This window comes from Lepidochelys olivacea (genome assembly GCF_965140295.1).
Source record: "Lepidochelys olivacea isolate rLepOli2 genome assembly, chromosome: 4".
Lineage (NCBI taxonomy): Eukaryota > Metazoa > Chordata > Testudines > Cheloniidae > Lepidochelys > Lepidochelys olivacea.
In genome coordinates, this window is record NC_140414.1 from 147,247,518 (window position 1) to 147,267,435 (window position 19,918).

Consider the following 19,918-nt stretch of genomic DNA (forward strand, 5'->3'; position numbering starts at 1 on the left):
CTAAGCCCGGAAGGGACCACTGTGATCTAGTCTGACCTCCTGCCTAGCCTTGGGAAATTGTTCCAGTGGTGAAGGACGCTCAGAGTGACCAAACAATGTGATACTTATTCAATTCCTCACAACAGCCATTTCGCTACGAATTCAATCCAGTGCCATGACAGGAGTTGGTGGGACGCGACCCACCCCTCCAGTGAATCCCCATTGTGATCAATGGAATTGCTGGGGGGATTTTTTAATAACAGCAGAAGGATTCGTGTGAATCGTCCCTTACTGCCAACAGAGGGACCTGGTCCCCCTCCCTGCCTGCCTGGGTCTCTCTCCCACCACACGTGATTGGAAAAGCCAGTTCCCTTTGACAAGAGGAGCCCAGCTGGGGCACTCACTCTCCGCACTGAAGACCATGGAGTTGCTTGCATTGCCGTAGGCGTTCCTGGCCGAGCACACGTAGGTCCCTTCGTCCTCCAGCACCACCTCGCGGATCTCCACCTTCAGGCTGTTGTACGATGGAGTCGCACGGAGCCTCTGGCCGGCCAACGAGTGGGAGCCACTGGTGGAAGCTACCAATTCATCTCCTCTGTACAGGGCTAATTCGGACTGCGGGTCGCTCTCGGTGGTGCACTGGATGATACCCAGGTGCCCGTTCTGCGTCTCCAGCAGGGAGCTCATCTGGGGCCATCTCGGTGGGACTGCAGGGTTAAAATGTTGTTGGCCGATATGTTATCTGACATATGATTGTTTACTAGATTAGGAGAAACCTTTCAACCCCCCCTCCTCCCCAGCACTCTAACGGGTCCTTCTGCCAGGCTGTTGCTTCACTCTCCTTCTTTGCTCAGAACAGGCCTGGGCCAATAAAGGCGAGACAGGAATCTGGCCAGAATTGGAATCTGGAGCAACTGAAGGTCCCTGAGCCTCCAGCCTCACGTTGATATGACGGACCGTATGTTCTGGGGCAGAACTTTGGGCGTTTAGATGATTACAGTGGGCCAGACCCTCAGCTGGTGTCAATCCGCACAGCTCTATTTCCTTCAGTGGAGCTACTCCGACTGACACCCATTCAGGAGCTGGCCCAAGGATCTTGCATTTGTATGGAGCCTTGGATCCTGATAGAGTCCAGATATTTAAAGTCATACACAAGCTATGGGTAGGGAGCCCTTCATCCACCTCTGAAATGCACGTGCAGCTCTGGGGTGGAACGTAGCAGCTGTTTTATAGCACACAGCAAGGCTACACTCAAGTGAAGGGCAGGAAGCAAAAACAACGGCTTCCTCCTAAAACGACAGGGAGAAGAGATTGGCAGGACGAACAGCAGCTACCGCAGGCAGAGTTTGGGTCTGGCACCGGAGTTAATACTCTTATGAAGAATGCCAGTCAGGGCCGGCTTTTACTGACCATGAATGGTCAGGATACCAGTTCTACTCTATAGCTCACCTGCAAGATGACAACTCCACCAGCGCCATGCCAGTTTAGCATCCTGCTGTGCAATCTGGATTGTGGGAACTCAGCTAGAAGGTTACTGGGGCGAGGAGGCTAGCTATGTAGCAGCGGTTGCAGGACCAGCATGGCGCTGCCAGATTGATCCCATTAACCAACTTGCATCTTACTTTAATAAAGGCCCTCAGGGCCAGATTCTGCTCTCAGAGAGGCTCGTGTAAATCTGGAGTCAATCTGGTGTAAAACTGGAGTAACTCCATTGATTCAGGGATCACTTTAGTTTCACAATGGGGCAGCTGAGGGCAGAACTTGGCCTTTAGTATGTGAATTGTAGCCTCCACAAGATGTCTCCCAGCTGATCTAAGGACTAGCCAGTTCCCTAATCACAAAGAATTCCCCCTTTTGCCTTATTCCAGGGGCTGTGGAAGGGAGGTCATACTTACACAGCACCCGCAGGGTGACAGCCGGAGAGGTGCTAATACCTCTCTCATTCTGGGCCTTACACTGGAAAGCGCCCGCGTCCCCGCTGCTCGTGGCTGGGAGGACCAGGGTGTTCTCAGAGCTCTCCCTCAGCCACCTGGCGTTCTTATACCAGGTGTAGCTGGTCCCCTCCTCTGCGCTTCGGGCGGTGACGCACGTCAGGGTGACTGCGTCTCCTTCGCGCACCTCCGGGGAGGGACCGATCAACACTCTCGCCGCTGAAAGAGGGAGGGAAGGAAACACAGTAAAGCAGGGGAGTGAAATCTTCATCACCCAAGGTTTGCCCTCTGGGCCTCACATAAACTGTGTGAGCCTGAGCAGCCCCTGTCAAGTCCTGGCTGGACGCTGGCCCATGTTGCCAATCCGCTAAGGGCTGTGTGGGTCCCGTGATGTACAGGGAAATGTAACAAAGCCAGGGACACTGAAATCAAACCTCTAGTCAGCTGCTGAGTGTAGATTCAGCACCCTGCTCTTGTTTGGGTTTGCCTCTACAGCAGTATTATGGACTTGGGAAAGCGGATAGGTTGCGGTTCTTTACTGTTTGCTGCTCTTTTTTATTGAGACCGGTTTGGGGGAGGGAGGAAGGGAGGGGAAGAATACAGGCCATTTATAAGACTGGCAGGATGGCTTTCAGCCTCTCCTACCACATTGGGATATCTGCCCCAAAGGTGGAAGGGAGGTTGAAAAAATTCTGTTGAAACTGTTTTTCAACAGAAAAATTGCTTTTTTTTTTTTTTGGCAAAACAAAATGTTCCACAAAAGAAGTCTGGTTTCTGTGTGGAAAAAATGACCTTTTTGTCAGCAAACCCTAACACCCAAAACCAGAAAAACCTAAAGCTGAAACACTGTGGTTTGGGAATACTGCTGCAGTGCTTCATGGGAGTTGTAGTTTGGGTGCATACTGCCCCCATTCTTCTCTGTGGGCTGGGCTCCCTAATCAAACTACATTTGCCATGAAGCACTGCACCAGGAAGTCCCTTGATGCACCTGTGGTGGCTTAACAAGAAGGAAACCATGGTGCATAATGGGAATTGTGGTTTGGACAGGGATTCTGGACTATAGAGGAGAAAGGGAACATGAGGACCCTAAACTACAATTCCCATGAAGTACCATCACTGCATTTCCAAATTGAAAGATTTTTGGTTTTCAGTTGAAATTTTTCAGTCAAAAATTTTGGGTTTTCAATTTTTTTGCTAAGAAGTCTAAACATTTTGGTGAAAACTCAAAATTTACAACAGGAAAAAAACCCTGTAAAACATTTTCTGATTAGCTCTATTAGGAATGCTCCTCCAATCAAAGAAACAGTTTCCTTCCAGAGAAAGCTTAAAAGAAAAGAGTCCTCTTAAAGATACACCAGGCCCCTATGAAACTTCTCAGCTCAGCAATACAAAAACTCTAGCACTGGAACAACACGCTCTCTTCATCTGTGCCTCGCTAGAATCCGAGTGTCGGCATTATTAATCAGCTGTAGTTTCTTCAAGGCACAATCCGGAAGACTGGAGAAAAGTGAGTTGGAATCATCAGTCTCTGAGCTGTCTATAGTTACAGCTGGTCAAAAAATTTTAATCAAAAGATTTTTCCCACTTCAAAAATGGGATTTGTCAAAAAGGATTTGTTCTTGTTGTTGTTGCTGTGGGAAAATGTCATGTTCAATGGAATTTTTCAGGCAGAAATTTCTAACTGAAACTAAATTTTTCAATTTGTTCTCATTGAAATTTTTGTTTCATTTTGGTTTTCAAAAATCTAAAAATTACTTAAATTTTGAAACTAAAGATTTTTGGTTTTTCTCCTGTCTCATCTTTCCCTCATCATTTCTCATCATTCCCCTCTCACCAAATCCAACCGGATGAGCAAACTGGAGAGGTTGTTTCTCCCCACCCCTCCACTTTACTCTTCTTTTTTCCCTTTTGCCGCTCTTTAACTGGTCTGAAATGGGAAAAGATCTGAAAAGTCACTGAGTGGAAAAAGGAAAAACAAGGAAAAGAAAAGGTATGGAGGGGGAACCCGTTGGACATTATCCACATGATTTCACTGGCTAGCCAAAAGGGGGCCAAAAAAGGAAGAGAGATGAAATATTTTGAAAAAATATTTAATGAAAATTTCTAAAAAAATTTTAAAAATGGTTCCAATTTTGGCAACAATTCTGAAACTTGAAAATGTTCAGTGAAATTGTTCTGTTTTGTCAGCCAGCTCCGCCTATATCAGAACGTTAAATAGCATCTCGATAGCTTCCTTATTGAGTGTAGGTCTGTGATTGGGTGTAACAGGATCCTGAGCCCATCCGAGGCCCCTGGATGATTTCAGGAGGGGTGTCAGGTGTAACTGGTTATCCAGCCCAGCTGGGAGGAGACAGATGCTCATAAAGGAAGAAGCAGAGGGCAGAAGAAGGGAGGAGACCCGGGTGAGAGATAGCTGAGTGTTTCCTTGGGCTAAAGGATGAGAGAAGCCTGGGAGCCAGAATCAGAGGGCCCAGAGCCAGGAGGAAACCTGGAGGCTGGGGGCAGTGAAGCTGGGGCCAGAGGCACATTGTCCCTAGAGGCAGTTGGGTGTTTCCTCTCTCTGGGAAGGGCCGGGGAAGGCAGACTGAAGAAAGCCGCAGGAACAGAATTAATCCCAGTGGCAGGGAAAGGCAGTCCTGAGGGGTCAGTGTTCCAGCAGAAAAAGAAGGCCATGGGAGGACCAACGGGGACGCCTGGGGACCAGCAGAGAGGCTGTGGTTAGTGCAGGCTGCAGGGAAGGAGATTGGACCAGGGTTCCCCTCCCAGGCCTGAGGAAGGGGCGTACATGCTTCATGTCAGGACTGTTGAGTCCAGGATGGGGCTAAAGACAGAGCCTCACGGACAAGCTGAGCAATAGCACCCGAGGGGGCCGAGGAATCTTGTGTTGGGACAATTTGGAACATTTCGTTGTACGTTTGTTACCCCAGCAGGGGAGAGACATTCAAGCAAGCTGGCCAGAGGATGGAGTCACGAGAAGAGGCAGACCACTGCTGTTGGCCGGGGACGGGGGGGAGAGGCACGGATAGGTGAGGAGAGCCAGACAGGAGGGGGTGCCCCAGCAATCCGCAGACCTTTCTGTAAGGCCTTAATCTAAGGATGGTGCAGGCATGGCACAATGAACAGATGTGAAATGCTCCTCCAAGGGAGAGGGGAGGGAGACCACATTGGCCAGGGTTTCCACTGTGAAGGTGGCAGAAGAATGGGGTATTATTAAACATGACGCTTGAAGAAGACATTGTGCCCAGAAATCTGTTATGGGCCTGGGACAGGTCTAGGGGAGTCCCGATGGGTGGCAGCCCCTTACCCCGCGTGGTAATCCCCAATCGTTTACTCACTTTGGGCATGGAGCAGCTTCGCAGCAGTTGCGTTCCCAAATGTGTTGCTTGCCATGCACCGGTATTGCCCGTCGTCCTCCGGCACCACGTTCCGGATCTCCAGTTTCAAGGAGTTGTGGGAAGCTGTGACGCTGAGCCGCTGGTTGGGGGCCACGTGGGAGCTGGTGGTGGCGAGGAGGGCCTCGTTGTGGTAAAGGGCCAGGGCAGACAGGGGGTGGCTATCCACGGTGCAGTGAATGATAGCCAGTTTTCCTTCCTGCATCTCCTGGAACAAGCTGATTGCGAGGCCCCTAGGGGGATCTGTGTGGTGGAAGGGAGACAATGACAGCATTGGTGTTATCATGAGCCAGGTATTGACGAACCCAGGGGAAAGTGGCGGTTGGGGGGCGGTGGGGGAATAACAACTGGTTTTATGATTAGAGCAAGAGGTTAAAAGGTGACGGCCAGATTAATGTAAGGGGACTCTTGCCCCCTTACTAACATTCAGTGGGGTTTTGGTTGGCTAGCTCCCAGTACTAAAAAGGGGGAAGGGTCGATGGGGAATCAGGACCCTGAGGCTGACAGCTCCCAGGAACAATGGGGAGAGGCCAATGCTCCAGGTCAGCCTGAATGACAGGGCGGGCAGGCTAATCAGGGAATCAGGAGGCCAGGGAGGTCCAGTCCTTGGTGTGAGCTGGAATTGCCTGGGTCAGACCGAGTGGGGCCGAGCTAAGGAGAAAGCAGGGGCCCAAGCTGAGCTGGGGAGCAGAGCTGGGCCAGATCCAGAGAGAGCAGCCCCTGTCCTGGGAGCAGAGCTGCAGCCCCAAAGCCAGAGGCACAGCCCAGAGAGAGCAGACTTGCCATGGGGAGAAAGCTGCAGCAACCAGAGCCGGAGGGGCCAGAAAAGCAGCCCAGGAAGCAGGTCCGTACTGGGAGCCGGGTCACAGAAGCAGCCTGCAGAGCAGACCTGTCCTAGGAGCAGAGCTGCAGCAACCGGAGCCAGAGGGGCCAGAGAAGCAGCCCAGGGGGCTGGGGGCAGAGCAGCAGCAGTGCAGAGACCGAGTGGTGGGGCTGGGGCTGGAGCAGTCCGAGCTGGGTGAGGTGAGCAGCTGGGGAGAGCAAGGGGGACCCTGGGCAGCAGGCCCAGCCCAGGGAGACGCCTCAGCCAAGAGGCTCTGCAGGCCAGGCTTGGACTGTAACCCCGACAGGGCGGGGGCGACACTGGGAAGAAGGGTCCTACCACTTAGAGCCTGAGAGCATGTGGCCACCACCAGAGCAAGTGTCCGACCCGCAGCATCCCTACAGCACAGCCAGGGCCGGAGAAGGGGCCTGGGACTTACAAGGAGCAGACTGTGAACTGCCCTGACGTTCCAGAGACACTGTTTGTGATGTTCCCTGCCACCGAGCGGGCTGATGTGTTTCCTTTCACCTTTCCCATTTTCCCTTATTCTTTTTAAAATTAATTGTTGATTAAATAACTTGCATTTGCTTTAAATTGTATGTAATGGTCAGTGGGACAGAGAAGTGCCCAGTGCAGACAGAGTACCCCGGAGTGGGGACACCCTGGCCCCTGTCCTAGGTGACCACAGCAGGGTTGGGGTCGAGTCCCCCAGGGGACTCCTGGGCCCAGGCTTGTTGGGGTTAAGAGGACTCTGCCAGACAGGAGAGTGAAAGGGGAGTCCTCCAGGACAGGGAAGCCACTGGGTAAAGGAAGTGGGAGCGAGGACTCGGATCCTTTCGCTAGCCCACTTCACCGGGGTAGTGCAGAAGCCAGGAAAGTTCCCCACAATAGCGGGACTATTCCCCCGCTTACATTAAAATCACCTAGCTTTAGAAAACAGGTGTGCTTGCTGGGTTTGAATAGCACCTGGGAGATTTTTGAAATATCATAATGTTGGGGTTCCTTTTAGTCCTTCTGGTTTTTGAGTGGCTAGAGCACGCTCAGGTCACGGTTTCAAGCTTTTCTCCCCAGCAAGCAGTGCTGGGAACTTGGCCCTTTTTAAAAAAAGAAAAAAAATGAAAGCTGATGTTTTTTTACTCAATCACTTGACTCCAGTAGTCGGGGCTTTAAGAACACTGCCAAGTCTCAGGGGCTGCTCAGAGACAGCCCTTTCCTGGGTTTCCCAATGCACCGTAACCCGGGTCTGGGGTTTCATTATTACACTAACAACTAGAATGACACTCCCAACTCATTTCTCGTAGGCCAGCAAACAGCTGATGGGTGGGAACGGCTTCTGGACACTGCAGGGACCAGACCAGCACCCTAAAGGTGAACAGGTCTGTGGCCCAGATCCTCAGCGGCAATTAGGCACCTAACTCCAAGTGAAATCAATGAGAGTTAGGTGTAGGGTGACCATATTTCTTAAAGTAAAAATGGGACAGCCTGGGGCTCGCCCGAGCTGCTTCCCCGTGCACAGGGCTCGCCCGAGCTGCCCTCCCCATGCGCCCCCGGCTGGGGCTGACCCCCGGAGCTCTGCTCTGCCAGGGGGTGGGGCTGACCTGCCGAGCCCCATGCCACCTGGGGGGGCCAGCTCTGAAGGCAGCGCTGACCGCCAGCAGCAAGTTTCTGTGCTCTCCTGCCAGCAGGCAGCACTGTCTTCAGCTCACCCCCAGGGCAGCAGCCGCTGCTCTCCGCTCTGCCTTGCAGCTGGGACAAATGCCCACCATATGTGTCACATATGGCCCGTTATGTGGACTGCATCCAATACTACCTGTGTGGCCCTACGGATGTCACATGGGCCGCAGCTCTGTGCGGATAGGTCTGCAGGGTGAGACCCACTGGTGTAGACAAACCCCACACTGGCCAGGAAATGGTGAATGAGCTGCTGGGGGCTCAACTGGCCCTGCCCCCCTGTAATAGGTATCCGGCTTGGAGGGAGAGGTTAAAAGGGGAGACCCCAGCGCAGTTCAGGACTGGCTGGGAGGGAGAGCAGACTCCGTGAAGGAGTGGCCTGGCTGGGCCCAGCCGCTGACTAGAGATGCTGCCTGCAGAGTGACTCCGGGAACATCGGTTTGGATTTGCTAGCACTGATGCAGCGGTTCTTGCTGAGTAAGGCTGCTGCAGGTAATCTCTGTCTGTTGCACCTGACCAGGGAGACAGCTGTGGTTGCTGTGAGCCCAAGAGCAACCTGGTCACATTTACCCAAGTACAAACAACCCTGCAAGCCTCACTGCATCAAACATCCCATGATCTCCTGGCAGACAATTGTAGGGAAGCTGATATTTACCAGCTATTTCCTGGAGCAGGGATGGTTTCCCCAGTTTTTACTGACAAAAATTTCAAGGCAAAACTCCCAAAATATTTATTTTCCCCAAAACTGTGATTTTTCCTCCCCCCACCTTGGCTGTATTACTCAGAGGTTGTCAGAGTGGGGATGGGGCCGCTCTGCCTTGTCCCTGAAAGTCTCCTCGGTGCACCTCTCTGTCTCCCTTTGCTCCTCCAGTTCAGCCACTCAGGTCTTGAGAGCCGGTCCTCGGTCTCTGAAGGCCAGGAGCTGTTTGCACTGAATGCACACCTATGCCACCTGCCCACAAGGCAGGTAATCAAGCATGCTGCATTCAGTGCAATAAACTGAATATCCTCCCCTGCCCCCACTCTGCTGCTGGACTTCTGCCAGCGTTCTTTTTACTCCTGCAGGATTTTGTGGTTTGCTTTTGGGGGGGTGGGGGTTAAGTTTAGAGGATGTTTGTTAGGTGTATCTGCCTCTTGCACCCCCTCTCCAAATTACCTCGCAAAACTCCTCTATACACTAGCTCCTCTGGTTGCTTAGAAGCTGGCTTTTTAAACCCCTCTTCTCCCTGAGCAGCCCTGTGCCCCACGGCAGGCTCAGCACACAACCCCCCAAACCACACTGGAATCTTCAAGCAACAAACAAACTAGCAGCCAAACTCACCCCAAGAATCACATCCTCTCTCCTTCATGCTGGAGACGTCCCTGGCAAAACTCTCCTGTTTGCTGCTCCTCTGGGCTAGCTCCTCCCATCTATTGATCATTTATTAACCCTTTATAAACCACAGATCAAGGTGCCCTGCAGTATTAGATGTGAGCTGAAAGAGTGTGTTACACTTACAGAACACGCTCAGGCTGATGGCCTGGGACATTTCACTCCCTTTGTCGTTCTGCACCTTGCACAAATAATAGCCAGTATCGCTGGTGGTGACTTCATGAAACACCAGGGAGTGGGCTGTGCCTTCCTTGATCCAGACATTGTTCTTGTACCAGGTATAGCTGAGATCCTGGTTCTCCTCGCCAGGAACCTCGCATGTCAAAGTGACCATCTCGCCTTCCAGTATCTCTGCAGAAGGGCTCACCGAGACCACTGCAGCTGAAGGAGATGACAGCAGATTGAGTCATAGAGGTTAAGACTAGAAGGGACCACCAGATCATCCAGTCTGACCTTCTGTATAGCACGGGCCACCCAGCCCCCCCTAGCAAGCCCATCCACCAGAATTAGACCAAAATGTTACAGCCCTTGGGATACTCGCTTACTTTGTGCCACAAGGGGAAGGAGGTGCACCAGTGCTCCAGACCCCTGCAGTGGCAGGAAACTGAGTATGTGAGATACACACACCCACATGATCCTAGCAAATAACCTGCACCCAGGAGGGGGTGGAGCCAGATTTCAAGGGCTACTGATCCTCCAGCTTCAAGACATGAATGGGACACCCTCTGGGTTCAAGAAGACTCTCCCCTTCTCTCCAGGATGCAAGAGTGAAGGGGGAGGAAGGCTGGGTTTGTGGTTAAAGCACTGCACTGGGCTTGAGAGATTTTGGACTCAATTTCTACCACACTGGCAGACTTGCTGTGTCGGGGCAAGTCATCTAGTCACCCTGTGCCTCAGTTTCCCCATCTGTAAAACAGAGCTAGCAATACTTCCTTATCCCAAAGGGTAGATTCATTAGTGCTTGTAAGGCACTCGGACATGAGGGTGATCAATCGAGTTGAGTAGGAAACCGTTTTCCCATCTTATAAAAAAATCAGAGACATTGAAAAATATTCCTGTCCAGAACTGGGATGAAAAGTCAATGAGAAAAAAAAATTGGTTTCGGTCAATGGCATGTTTCAGTTTGATTTTTGACCTGTTTTTCTTTAACTATTTTTTTAGTCGAAATTTACTAACATTTCTAAACAAAAAGTCATTTTGACTTGAAAAATGGAAACATTCCAGTGCAAAAAATGTCAAAACCGGCCAGCTTGACCATTTCAAAAAAGTTTTCTGATCATATTTTGAGTCAGGAGAGTCCTTGAAACCAACCCTGCTTTGCAAACTTTTGGGTTTTGATGAATAAGCATTTTTTTTAAAACCCATTCCTCAAAAAATTCCCAGACAGCTGTAATGAAAACTACTGAGGTAGACAGTCAGTTGCATTAGGGTGGAGGGAACATCCTTGTTTTGCTGAAGCATCCACCATTGGCCGTCCTGGCCTAGATGGAGCATTGGTTTTAGTTCTCTTTGCTGCACACGGTCCCCCTGAAGCCATGGTGCTCCGGTGGCATTAGCTGGTGATTCATCTGAGGCCCCCATCCTCCATACTTACAAAAAACATAGAGAACAACTGCTTCCGCCACCCCAGTCCCGACTGAATTTTCCGCTTCACAGTGGTACGGGCCATAATCTTCGCGAGCAACGCTCTGGAGAGTCAGGATCTGTTCGCTCACCAAGGCGGTCCTGCCCTTGTACCACCTGTAGGCGGTGACCTCGGGGAAGGTGCTGTTCACGCTGCATGTCAGAGACACGGTGTCGCCCACCCGGATGTTCTTTCCGGAGGGGTTGATGACCACTTTTGTGCCTTTCGGGGAATCTGCAGGGGAGTCGGAGGAAGAAAGGACACGCAATGAGTGAAGCTGGAATGGAGGCGGCATCCAGTGGGCACCACCACAGCCAGGAATCGCTGGCTGAGACTGAAGCCAGTGGTCATGACTTAGGGAAGTCGGGTTAGCTCAGAGGCATTTGTCACTGTCTCCAGTCTGATCCGTGCTGCTCGTGACTCTCCTCACCCTCTGAGAGCTCTTCTGTCTGTGGTCTCTTGGAAATGATGTTGGCACAAGAAGTCCTGCATCTTGGCAGGGGGTTAGCCTAGATGCCCTTGTGGTCCCTTCTCACCCTAGGGTTCTAAGAGTCTATATATCTGACAAATCCCCACAGGGCAAAAGACCCTCACTGGCAGTGTCAGAGACCAAAGCCTAAGTAGGCAAAAGGACCTGAACCAGCTTCTTAACCCTAGAGATGGTTCCCTGCAAGCTAGGAAGCCAGATCCAGGACTTAGGGCTGCTTCCTAACCATGTTCCCTGGGCAGCATAGCCGGGGGCCTCTCTGCTTTCGGGAAAGGAGGCAGCTCCGTGGGTATTAGCTGGAAAGGTCTTGGCCCCGGGTCAAGCCAATGACATGGGCAGGAGGTGGCTGCAGGCATTAGCCTGTGAGCAGAAGAACAGGGCATCCTGGGTAGAGTTCTCAGGCTGAAACGTGTGGGCAGGTAAGTGGTGCTGGGCTCCATGGAGCACTGGAGTCCTTTGACAGCCGGGGGGGAGTCTGGCTACCAGCTATCTCAGCACCACAGTGCCCATCGGGGCTGGGAGGAGAGTCCTGTTTGTCATGGGGACGGTGGGTGGGGAGGAGGGGCTGGGCAGAGTGCGCAGGGGGCATACTGAGAGGAAAGTGGGGAGCTTTATTGAGCTGGCGGTGGGTAGAGAAGGAAGAAGTGATATTAGATCTGGCAGCTGGCCTTAATGAGAAACGTTTCCGAGTGGAAAGAGGGAGTCAGAGGGGAGGGTCTGAGCAGCAGTGAGATAAGTGGGTCCAGGAGAACGGGAGGAACTAGGAACCTGTTGACCAGATGCAGCTTCCAGGAGACTCTGGAGCAACTGCACCGACACCCCTGGATTGACACCAGCCCCTGGGACCTTTGGCCACTTTTACTAGCGTGGCCAGGTGCTGTCTTAGGCGCCTTGCTTTAGGCCCCTGAGTCTGCCAATGTCGGCACAGCTGTTACGGAAGCTCCAGGGTGAGGGCCACAGACTGTTTCTAAGGGGCAGCATGTTCTGTGTTTGTCCAGCCCCTCTCTTCCCAGACAGCTTTACAAATGATATTCACCGGGCTCCCCAGCCTGCCTTCCACTCCCGCGCTCTGCCAGCGACAGCAAGTAGTCAGACCTCTGCATCCTCTCACTTGCATCTGCAAGTAATTGCACCCACCATCAAATCAGCCAGAGGAGGTTTTTCCCCAAGTGTGGCTCTATAAAACACAAGACTCAATTCACTCCCCCACAGAAATGCAGCTGCCTCTGGGGTGGAACAGGGCAGCTGCTGAAGCAGCAGCCAGCAATGCCACAGAGCAGGTTAGGCCTGCAAGGCTAGAAGAAGTCTTTGTTCAGTGGAAATCACAGAAGAGAATTTAGGGAAGCCAGATGTCCGTTGGGATCTGGCCATGGATTTCTGGCCGGGTGTCCGATCACATGGCAGAACTGGAAGCATTGTGGGCTGGAAAGACGTGACTTGGGCAATGCAGAAATAGAGGCCGTAGCTGCTGGTCCTCGCTCCATTCAGCAAGGCCAGTGTTCGAAAAGCAGCATACTCACGTTTCACCCACAGAGCCATTTCCCCGGTTGCCTGCTTAGCGCCAACAGACACTTCACAGAACAGGTTTTTGGAGTGGTCCTGCCATGACAAGGAGGTAACGAGGGTCTGCCGGCTGAGCACGCCAGCGGTGTCCAGTTGCACTGCTCCAGCCACGGTCGAGACCAGTGCATTATAGCCCCTCCACTCCAGAGCGATGCTGTCGTATGGGCAGACGTATGGGCTGGAGCAGGTGAAGTTCACTCTCACACCCTCCGTTAGATCTTCCGGGGCAGCAATGGCCGGGCTGTTGGGGGCATCTAGGGATGGAAAGAACAAGGGTATTCTGGGGAATCTGCGATGGGATAATAGCAATTTCAGTTTATTCCTCCATCACAGTGCTGTACCCCTGGACATGCCTGGCAGCAGTGGGGATAGAACTCAGCTGCTCCACAAGCACTTGAGCTAAAGGAGACTCGCCCATAGCTGGCAGCAGTACAGGGCCCATGACACGCAGTGAAGTAGTTGTGATTTTACATGCTCTGGCTAGCTCGTCTCCATACTCACCGGTAACAGTCAGCATCACCCCACGCAGGTCTGACCACCGGTCACCCTGGTTGATCTCGAACCTGAAGTTGTACTTGCCGCTGTCCTCAGTCTTCACGTCCCTCAGCAGCAGGGTGCAGTTGTGCATGGCCAGGTCGCCCAGCATCTCGGTACGGCCCTGAAACCTGCCGTCGACCTCACTGGGAGTGGTCGAGTGGTAGATCGTGGTGCTCTGGCTTTGGTAATCCTTGTACCAGATGGCCACAATGCCGTCCACGGGGGTCACTGTGCTGGGGTAGCTGAAGGTGCAGGGTATGAGGATGCAGGAGTCCTTTACACTGTGCAGGCTTTGGGGGTAGGTGACGCCCCATGAGCAAAAGGCTGTATTAGACAGAGGGGAACAGACAGAGGGAGCAAGGCTAAGCAAAAACCTCAGTCAGGACAGAGCTAATCTGCTGACTCCATCAGCAACATGCTTCTCTCCTCTCCGCCAGCCAGCGGGGCCTGGTTCCTGGGCAGAGATCTTGTCCATTCTGGCCTTGCTGCTGGGGTGTGTGTGTGTGTGTGTGTAGGCGGGGAAGGGGCTTGATCATCTTCACTTAGGCCCAGATTTTCAGAAGTGCCGTCCACATGCAGCGGGGAGGGACAGCACAGTGGTTTGAGCATTGGTAAACCCAGGGTTGTGAGTTCAATCCTTGATGGGGCCATTTAGGGATCTGGGGCAAAAATTGGGGATTGGTCCTTGTAGCAGGGTGGACACCTGCTGGGCCCAGAGGGGTTTAAAATAGCCCTGGGAGAGGGCTGGGGCAGGGGAAGAGACAGGGGAAGAGGTGAGCTGGTTGGCAGAGCAGCTGCAGCTGTGGGCCACGCCCCAAAGAGACCCAGCGGGCCTTATAAAAGCCAGGGAAGCCAGGAGCAGAAGAGATATTCTCTCTCTAGCTCTGAGAGGGAGGGACTGACCTGAATAGAGGATGTAGTTTGGAGCAGGGCTGGGGAAAGGCCAAGGGAGCTCTGGCCTAGGAAAGCCCCAGGGTGCAAGCCTGGGAAGGCCTATTAGGTTCGGGGGTTGCAGGGGCAGCCACGGGGAGGCAGCAGGTCCAAATCCACCCTTGCCTGTGATGAATGACTCATACTGCAGTCTGCCCCCTGACTTGGGGGCTAGCTGGTGACTGGCAGGAGCCTACGACTGTGGGGATAGTGGGAGGGGAAGACCCAGAGCTGTCAGGTACTGCCAAGGGGGTCCTGGGAGGGACACGGAAGCCAGCAGCAAGGCAAGACACCGGCCTGAAGAGGGCGCTCCTGAGGCTGGAATGCTAATTACCTGAGAGGACCAGCAGGAGGTGCCAGCCGTGAGTCTGCGCTTGGCTAGAGTCCTGCTTTGAGCAGGGGGTTGGACTAGATGACCTCCTGAGGTCCCTTCCAACCCTGATATTCTATGATTCAATTCCCATTAAGTCAATGAACCCAACTGATCTCTGGGATAACTCCATTCAAGTTGGTGGAGTCATCCCAAAGCTGAATTTGTCCTATTGCGTGCAGGTGGTGCATGTCACCTCTGTAAATTGGGCCCTCAAGCTGGGCATCCAAAATCAGGGGCCATGCTGGAAATTTGGGCTGCTGTCTCTTACTGCCTCAGTTTACCTGCATGTAAAATGGGGATAATGATGCACTGCCTGTGTTCAGTGTCCGAGGCATAACTGAAATACAAATAAACAATACCACCTGCTGCCAAGGGATTGGTTAAATGGCTTTTGTAACGTGCCTTAGGACCAGTAAACGCCCAGTGTCTGATCCTACTCCCACTCCTACTGGTGTAAAACACGAGCGTACACTGCCCTGGGAAAATATACAGGGGTCGGTTAGAGAGAGAATCCTCCGGGCTCTGGGTAAGAACATAACCTGGGTCAGACCAAGGGTCCATCTAGCCCAGTCTCCTGTCTTCCAACAGTGGCCAATGCCGGGTATTCAGAGGGAATGAACAGAACAGGGAATCAAGTGAACCATCCCCTGTCGCCCATTCCCAGCCTCTGGCAACCCGAGGCTAGTGATGCCCAGAGCATGGGGTTGAATCCCTGCCCATCTTGGCTAATAGCCATTGGTGGACCCATCCTCCATGAGCTTATCTGATTCTTTTCTGACCCCTGCTTCACAACATCCCCTGGCAACGAGTTCCACACGTTGACTGTGCGTTGTGTGAAGAAATACTTCCTTTTGTGTGTTCTAAATCTACTGCCTAGTAATTTCATTGGGTGACCCCTGGTTCTTGTGTTATGTGAAGGAGAAAATAACACTTTTTTTCTCCACAGCAGTCATGATTGTAGAGACCTCAGTCTTTTGAATCTCTCCTCATACGGAAGCTGTTCCATCCCCCTCATCATTTTTGTTCCCCTTCTCTGAACCTTTTCCAATTCTAATATAGCTTGTTAGATGGATGATCAGAACTGCGAGCAGTGTTCAAGGTGTGGGCGTACCATGGATTTCTATACTGGCATTGTGATATTTTCTCTCTTATTCTCTATCCCTTTTCTAATGGTACAAACCCTTTGCCATGCTGGAGGCAGTGGAAGGAGTGCTGCATGCAGGCAGAAGCTAACAGAACACCATTGATGATGATGATTATTCGGGTTAAACATGGCACTGTACCTTGCTGGGCATGACTGGCCAGGAAGATAAGCTGAAATAAGAAGGGCATGACCACTCCTGCTGGATAACGTTATGGAAGATCCTGGTGGAACAGAAAAGAGGATCATGCAATAAGCTTTCACAGGATGGTTAGTCTTTATAATAAGTGTTTGGAAAAGGAAGCTGTGCTGGCAAAAGGAGCTGAGTCAAGGCCCTGCAGACTAAAGGCCTCTGTTTACTGCTCCTGCCTCAAATCTGTGGTTAGTGGTAGAGCAGGCTTCCTCCATATTGACCTTCCAATGTGCTGCAACCCGAGCCAGGGTGGAAGAGGAGTGCAGTCTCCATGGTCCAGCGAGTCCTTGGCCCCTCTGCTCAGACTGGTGCTCATCTACCCGCTAGGCAGCGGGCTGGGACCCCACTCATCTCACCTAGATTATGCTGAGCGTCCATCAGATGAAAACGGCTTTTGATTGCTGTGGGATAAATTTCGCTCTCAACTGAACCAGTGTCATGGTGGAATAAACCCATGGTTATTGGTGTTACTTGGTGACTCCTTTGGTGTTACTCCGGATTCACACTGGTGCAGCTACCAGAATCTGCACCCTATTCTGTACAATGACATGGCTGCTGCTGCAAAATCATGTACCTGGCATCCCCATGGTCCAGGGACGGGCATGGGACATTGGGATGAGCATAGCCTCGCTCCATAGCATTGTTAAACCAGACTCCTTCACAGAGGGTGTTGGCTGGAGACCCCATCTATCACTTACCTGCTAGTTGGAGATGATCCACTCTTGTTTGGATAACCCACTAGTTCTGGGCGGCCAATGAGAGACCTTAGACAAAACCACCATTCTGCTTGGCTTGTTTGGAAGTTCTGACCTCTCTGGGTTGAGGACTCCAGCTGTGGGACCATGTCCTGCCCCCATAGACTCAGACACTGGGAATTTTTAGATCTTTTTATTTTTTTGGAAGGGGAGGGGATAAGAAGGCTGCTGGCAGCTCTTCCCAGTCCCAAAAAAGTCAGACATCCCTTCAAATTCTTCACAATGTTGTAACCTACAGCTGATTGTGGGGAAAGGAAGGAAGCCCATAGCTGAGATTAAAAACTCCCAGATTAACAGGAAAATTTGCAAGCCAACTTGGTAAGACTGGGCCCCAAAGATCGTCTGCAAAGTGCATGGGCACTGGGCATGCCTGTGTACAAGTGTAAATGCATTCCTGGCTCTTCCAGCTGTCATCTCTCTGCATCCTCTGCTTGGGAGCAAGGGCACTTGGGTTCAGACACCATGCCAGGTGAGCCCAGCTGAGACCTACCCAATGGCTTGATGGGGCAGTGCAGAGAGTTTGTCACATGGCGTTTGGTAGCAGAGGGTCATGGGATGTCCTCGAGCTGGGCGCAAGCCACAGCATTCACATTGGGCCCCCTATTTGGAGGCGTTCAGATCTGGAGTTTTGGTGCAGATTGCAATGGCAGATGGGATCCAAGATCTGTATCCAAATTTCCCTGTAGCTCAGCTCCAGGATTTTGGTTTGGCCACATGTAGATATCCGCTCCAGGCTGATTAAATGAGCATCCATGCCCAAACTGCCCTGAAAGTGCAGGGGGGTGGCCTTGGGCCCTTTGTGGAGATAAGGGGTTTAGTCAACCTGACATAACCCCTCTGTGAGTGAAGAAAAGCCTGAGAGTTTGGAAGGACGCAGAGTTTGGACAGACAATAGGCATGGTCTCTCCCACCTCAGAAAGACTTGAATAGCAGCCTCCTTGTGGGTGAGAAGAGACCCAGCCCCCGGTGTCAATCCAGTGTCGATCTAGAGTATCCTGTTGGAGTCAGTGGAATTATTCCACCATCACACTGGTGACGCCTGAGCAAAATTTTCCCCACGGTTTTCTGGCCTGTTTTGATCTGATGGACGTTCAACATAAGCTCGGTGAAACCATAGCATAGGCAGAAGGTGAGGGGCTCATCCACTGGCCCTCTCCTGTTACACATGCTGTGGGGAGGGGCTTGTAAGCCCTTGTAGGCAGGAACCATGCCCTGGGGCAAATGTCTGTGGCAGGAGCCCAGTGTATGAAAAGGTACTATCGGGGAGGCTGTATATCCGTGACTCTCAGACTGAGGCTCTTTAACGTTTCTCCTGCAGCTCTTTGCAGTATGTGATATTAAAACAGTGTGATTTTAATTAGTAACCAATCAAAGTTATTAACTAATCAGGATGCTTTTACTATGTTGTTAACCAATGAAGTTATTAATGTGCACTCAGTTATCAATCTATTTGCTGTGAGAATAATAGATACAGAATAATACACTAAATATTTCCCCATCATACTGTTTAAATATGAATAGCACTCTAGTAAACGAATCAGTGAATTCAGACTACCTTGGCCCCTTTGGGTAATGTTGATCATCACTGGTGTATACAGGTTTCAGAGTAGCAGCCGTGTTAGTCTGTGTTCGCAAAAAGAACAGGAGGACCTGTGGCACCTTAGAGACAAACCAATTTATTTGAGCATGAGCTTTCGTGAGCTACAGCTCACTTCCTAGATGTATATAGTTAGTCTGTCAAAAGATCACCACCTAGTGCATGCAAGAAGAATAGCACCAGTTGTATTACTCCTAAATTTGTAGGCCTAACTATAGAAATGTAAAAAGAAAAGGAGGACTTGTGGCACCTTAGAGACTCACCAATTTATTTGAGCATGAGCTTTCGTGAGCTACAGCTCACTTCATCGGATGCATACCGTGGAAACTGCAGCAGACTTTATATATACACAGAGAATATGAACCAATACCTCCTCCCACCCCACTGTCCTGCTGGTAATAGCTTATCTAAAGTGATCATCAGGTGGGCCATTTCCAGCACAAATCCAGGTTTTCTCACCCTCCACCCCCCCACACAAATTCACTCTCCTGCTGGTGATAGCCCATCCAAAGTGACAACTCTTTACACAATGTGCATGACAATCAAGTTGGGCTATTTCCTGCACAAATCCAGGTTTTCTCACATCCCCCCCACCCCCATACACACACAAACTCACTCTCCTGCTGGTAATAGCTCATCCAAACTGACCACTCTTCAAGTTTAAATCCAAGTTAAACCAGAACATCTGGGGGGGGGGGGGTAGGAAAAAACAAGAGGAAACAGGCTACCTTGCATAATGACTTAGCCACTCCCAGTCTCTATTTAAGCCTAAATTAATAGTATCCAAGTTGCAAATGAATTCCAATTCAGCAGTTTCTCGCTGGAGTCTGGATTTGAAGTTTTTTTGTTTTAAGATAGCGACCTTCATGTCTGTGATTGCGTGACCAGAGAGATTGAAGTGTTCTCCGACCGGTTTATGAATGTTATAATTCTTGACATCTGATTTGTGTCCATTTATTCTTTTACGTAGAGACTGTCCAGTTTGACCAATGTACATGGCAGAGGGGCATTGCTGGCACATGATGGCATATATCACATTGGTGGATGTGCAGGTATACGAGCCTCTGATAGTGTGGCTGATGTTATTAGGCCCTGTGATGGTGTCCCCTGAATAGATATGTGGGCACAATTGGCAATGGGCTTTGTTGCAAGGATAAGTTCCTGGGTTAGTGGTTCTTCAGATCAACGGCACTGCTATGGGTACCCGCATGGCCCCACAGTATGCCAACATTTTTATGGCTGATTTAGAACAACGCTTCCTCAGCTCTCGTCCCCTAAAGCCCCTACTCTACTTGCGCTACATTGATGACATCTTCATCATCTGGACCCATGGAAAAGAAGCCCTTGAGGAATTCCACCATGATTTCAACAATTTCCATCCCACCACCAACCTCAGCCTGGTCCAGTCCACACAAGAGATCCACTTCCTGGACACTACAGTGCTAATAAACAATGGTCACATAAACACCACCCTATACCGGAAACCTACTGACCGCTATTCCTACCTACATGCCTCCAGCTTTCACCCTGACCACACCACACGATCCATC

At 51.3% G+C, this 19,918-nt stretch overlaps 1 protein-coding gene across 2 annotated transcripts in view; it reads right to left on the reverse strand.

Annotated features, from left to right (window-relative positions):
- SIGLEC1 (sialic acid binding Ig like lectin 1) overlaps positions 1-19,918 on the reverse strand; it is a 70,503-nt gene that overhangs the window by 19,353 nt on the left and 31,232 nt on the right. For both annotated transcript variants that reach the window (XM_084626567.1, XM_084626568.1), the window contains exons 2-9: positions 15,966-16,047; positions 13,344-13,703; positions 12,800-13,096; positions 10,763-11,026; positions 9,295-9,549; positions 5,246-5,545; positions 1,875-2,129; positions 384-686 (exon numbers count right to left, since the gene is read on the reverse strand). In XM_084626567.1, coding sequence (XP_084482693.1) covers positions 384-686; positions 1,875-2,129; positions 5,246-5,545; positions 9,295-9,549; positions 10,763-11,026; positions 12,800-13,096; positions 13,344-13,703; positions 15,966-16,014 — 2,083 coding nt within the window. In that variant the 5' untranslated portion in view covers positions 16,015-16,047. The remainder of the gene's footprint in view (positions 1-383; positions 687-1,874; positions 2,130-5,245; positions 5,546-9,294; positions 9,550-10,762; positions 11,027-12,799; positions 13,097-13,343; positions 13,704-15,965; positions 16,048-19,918) is intronic.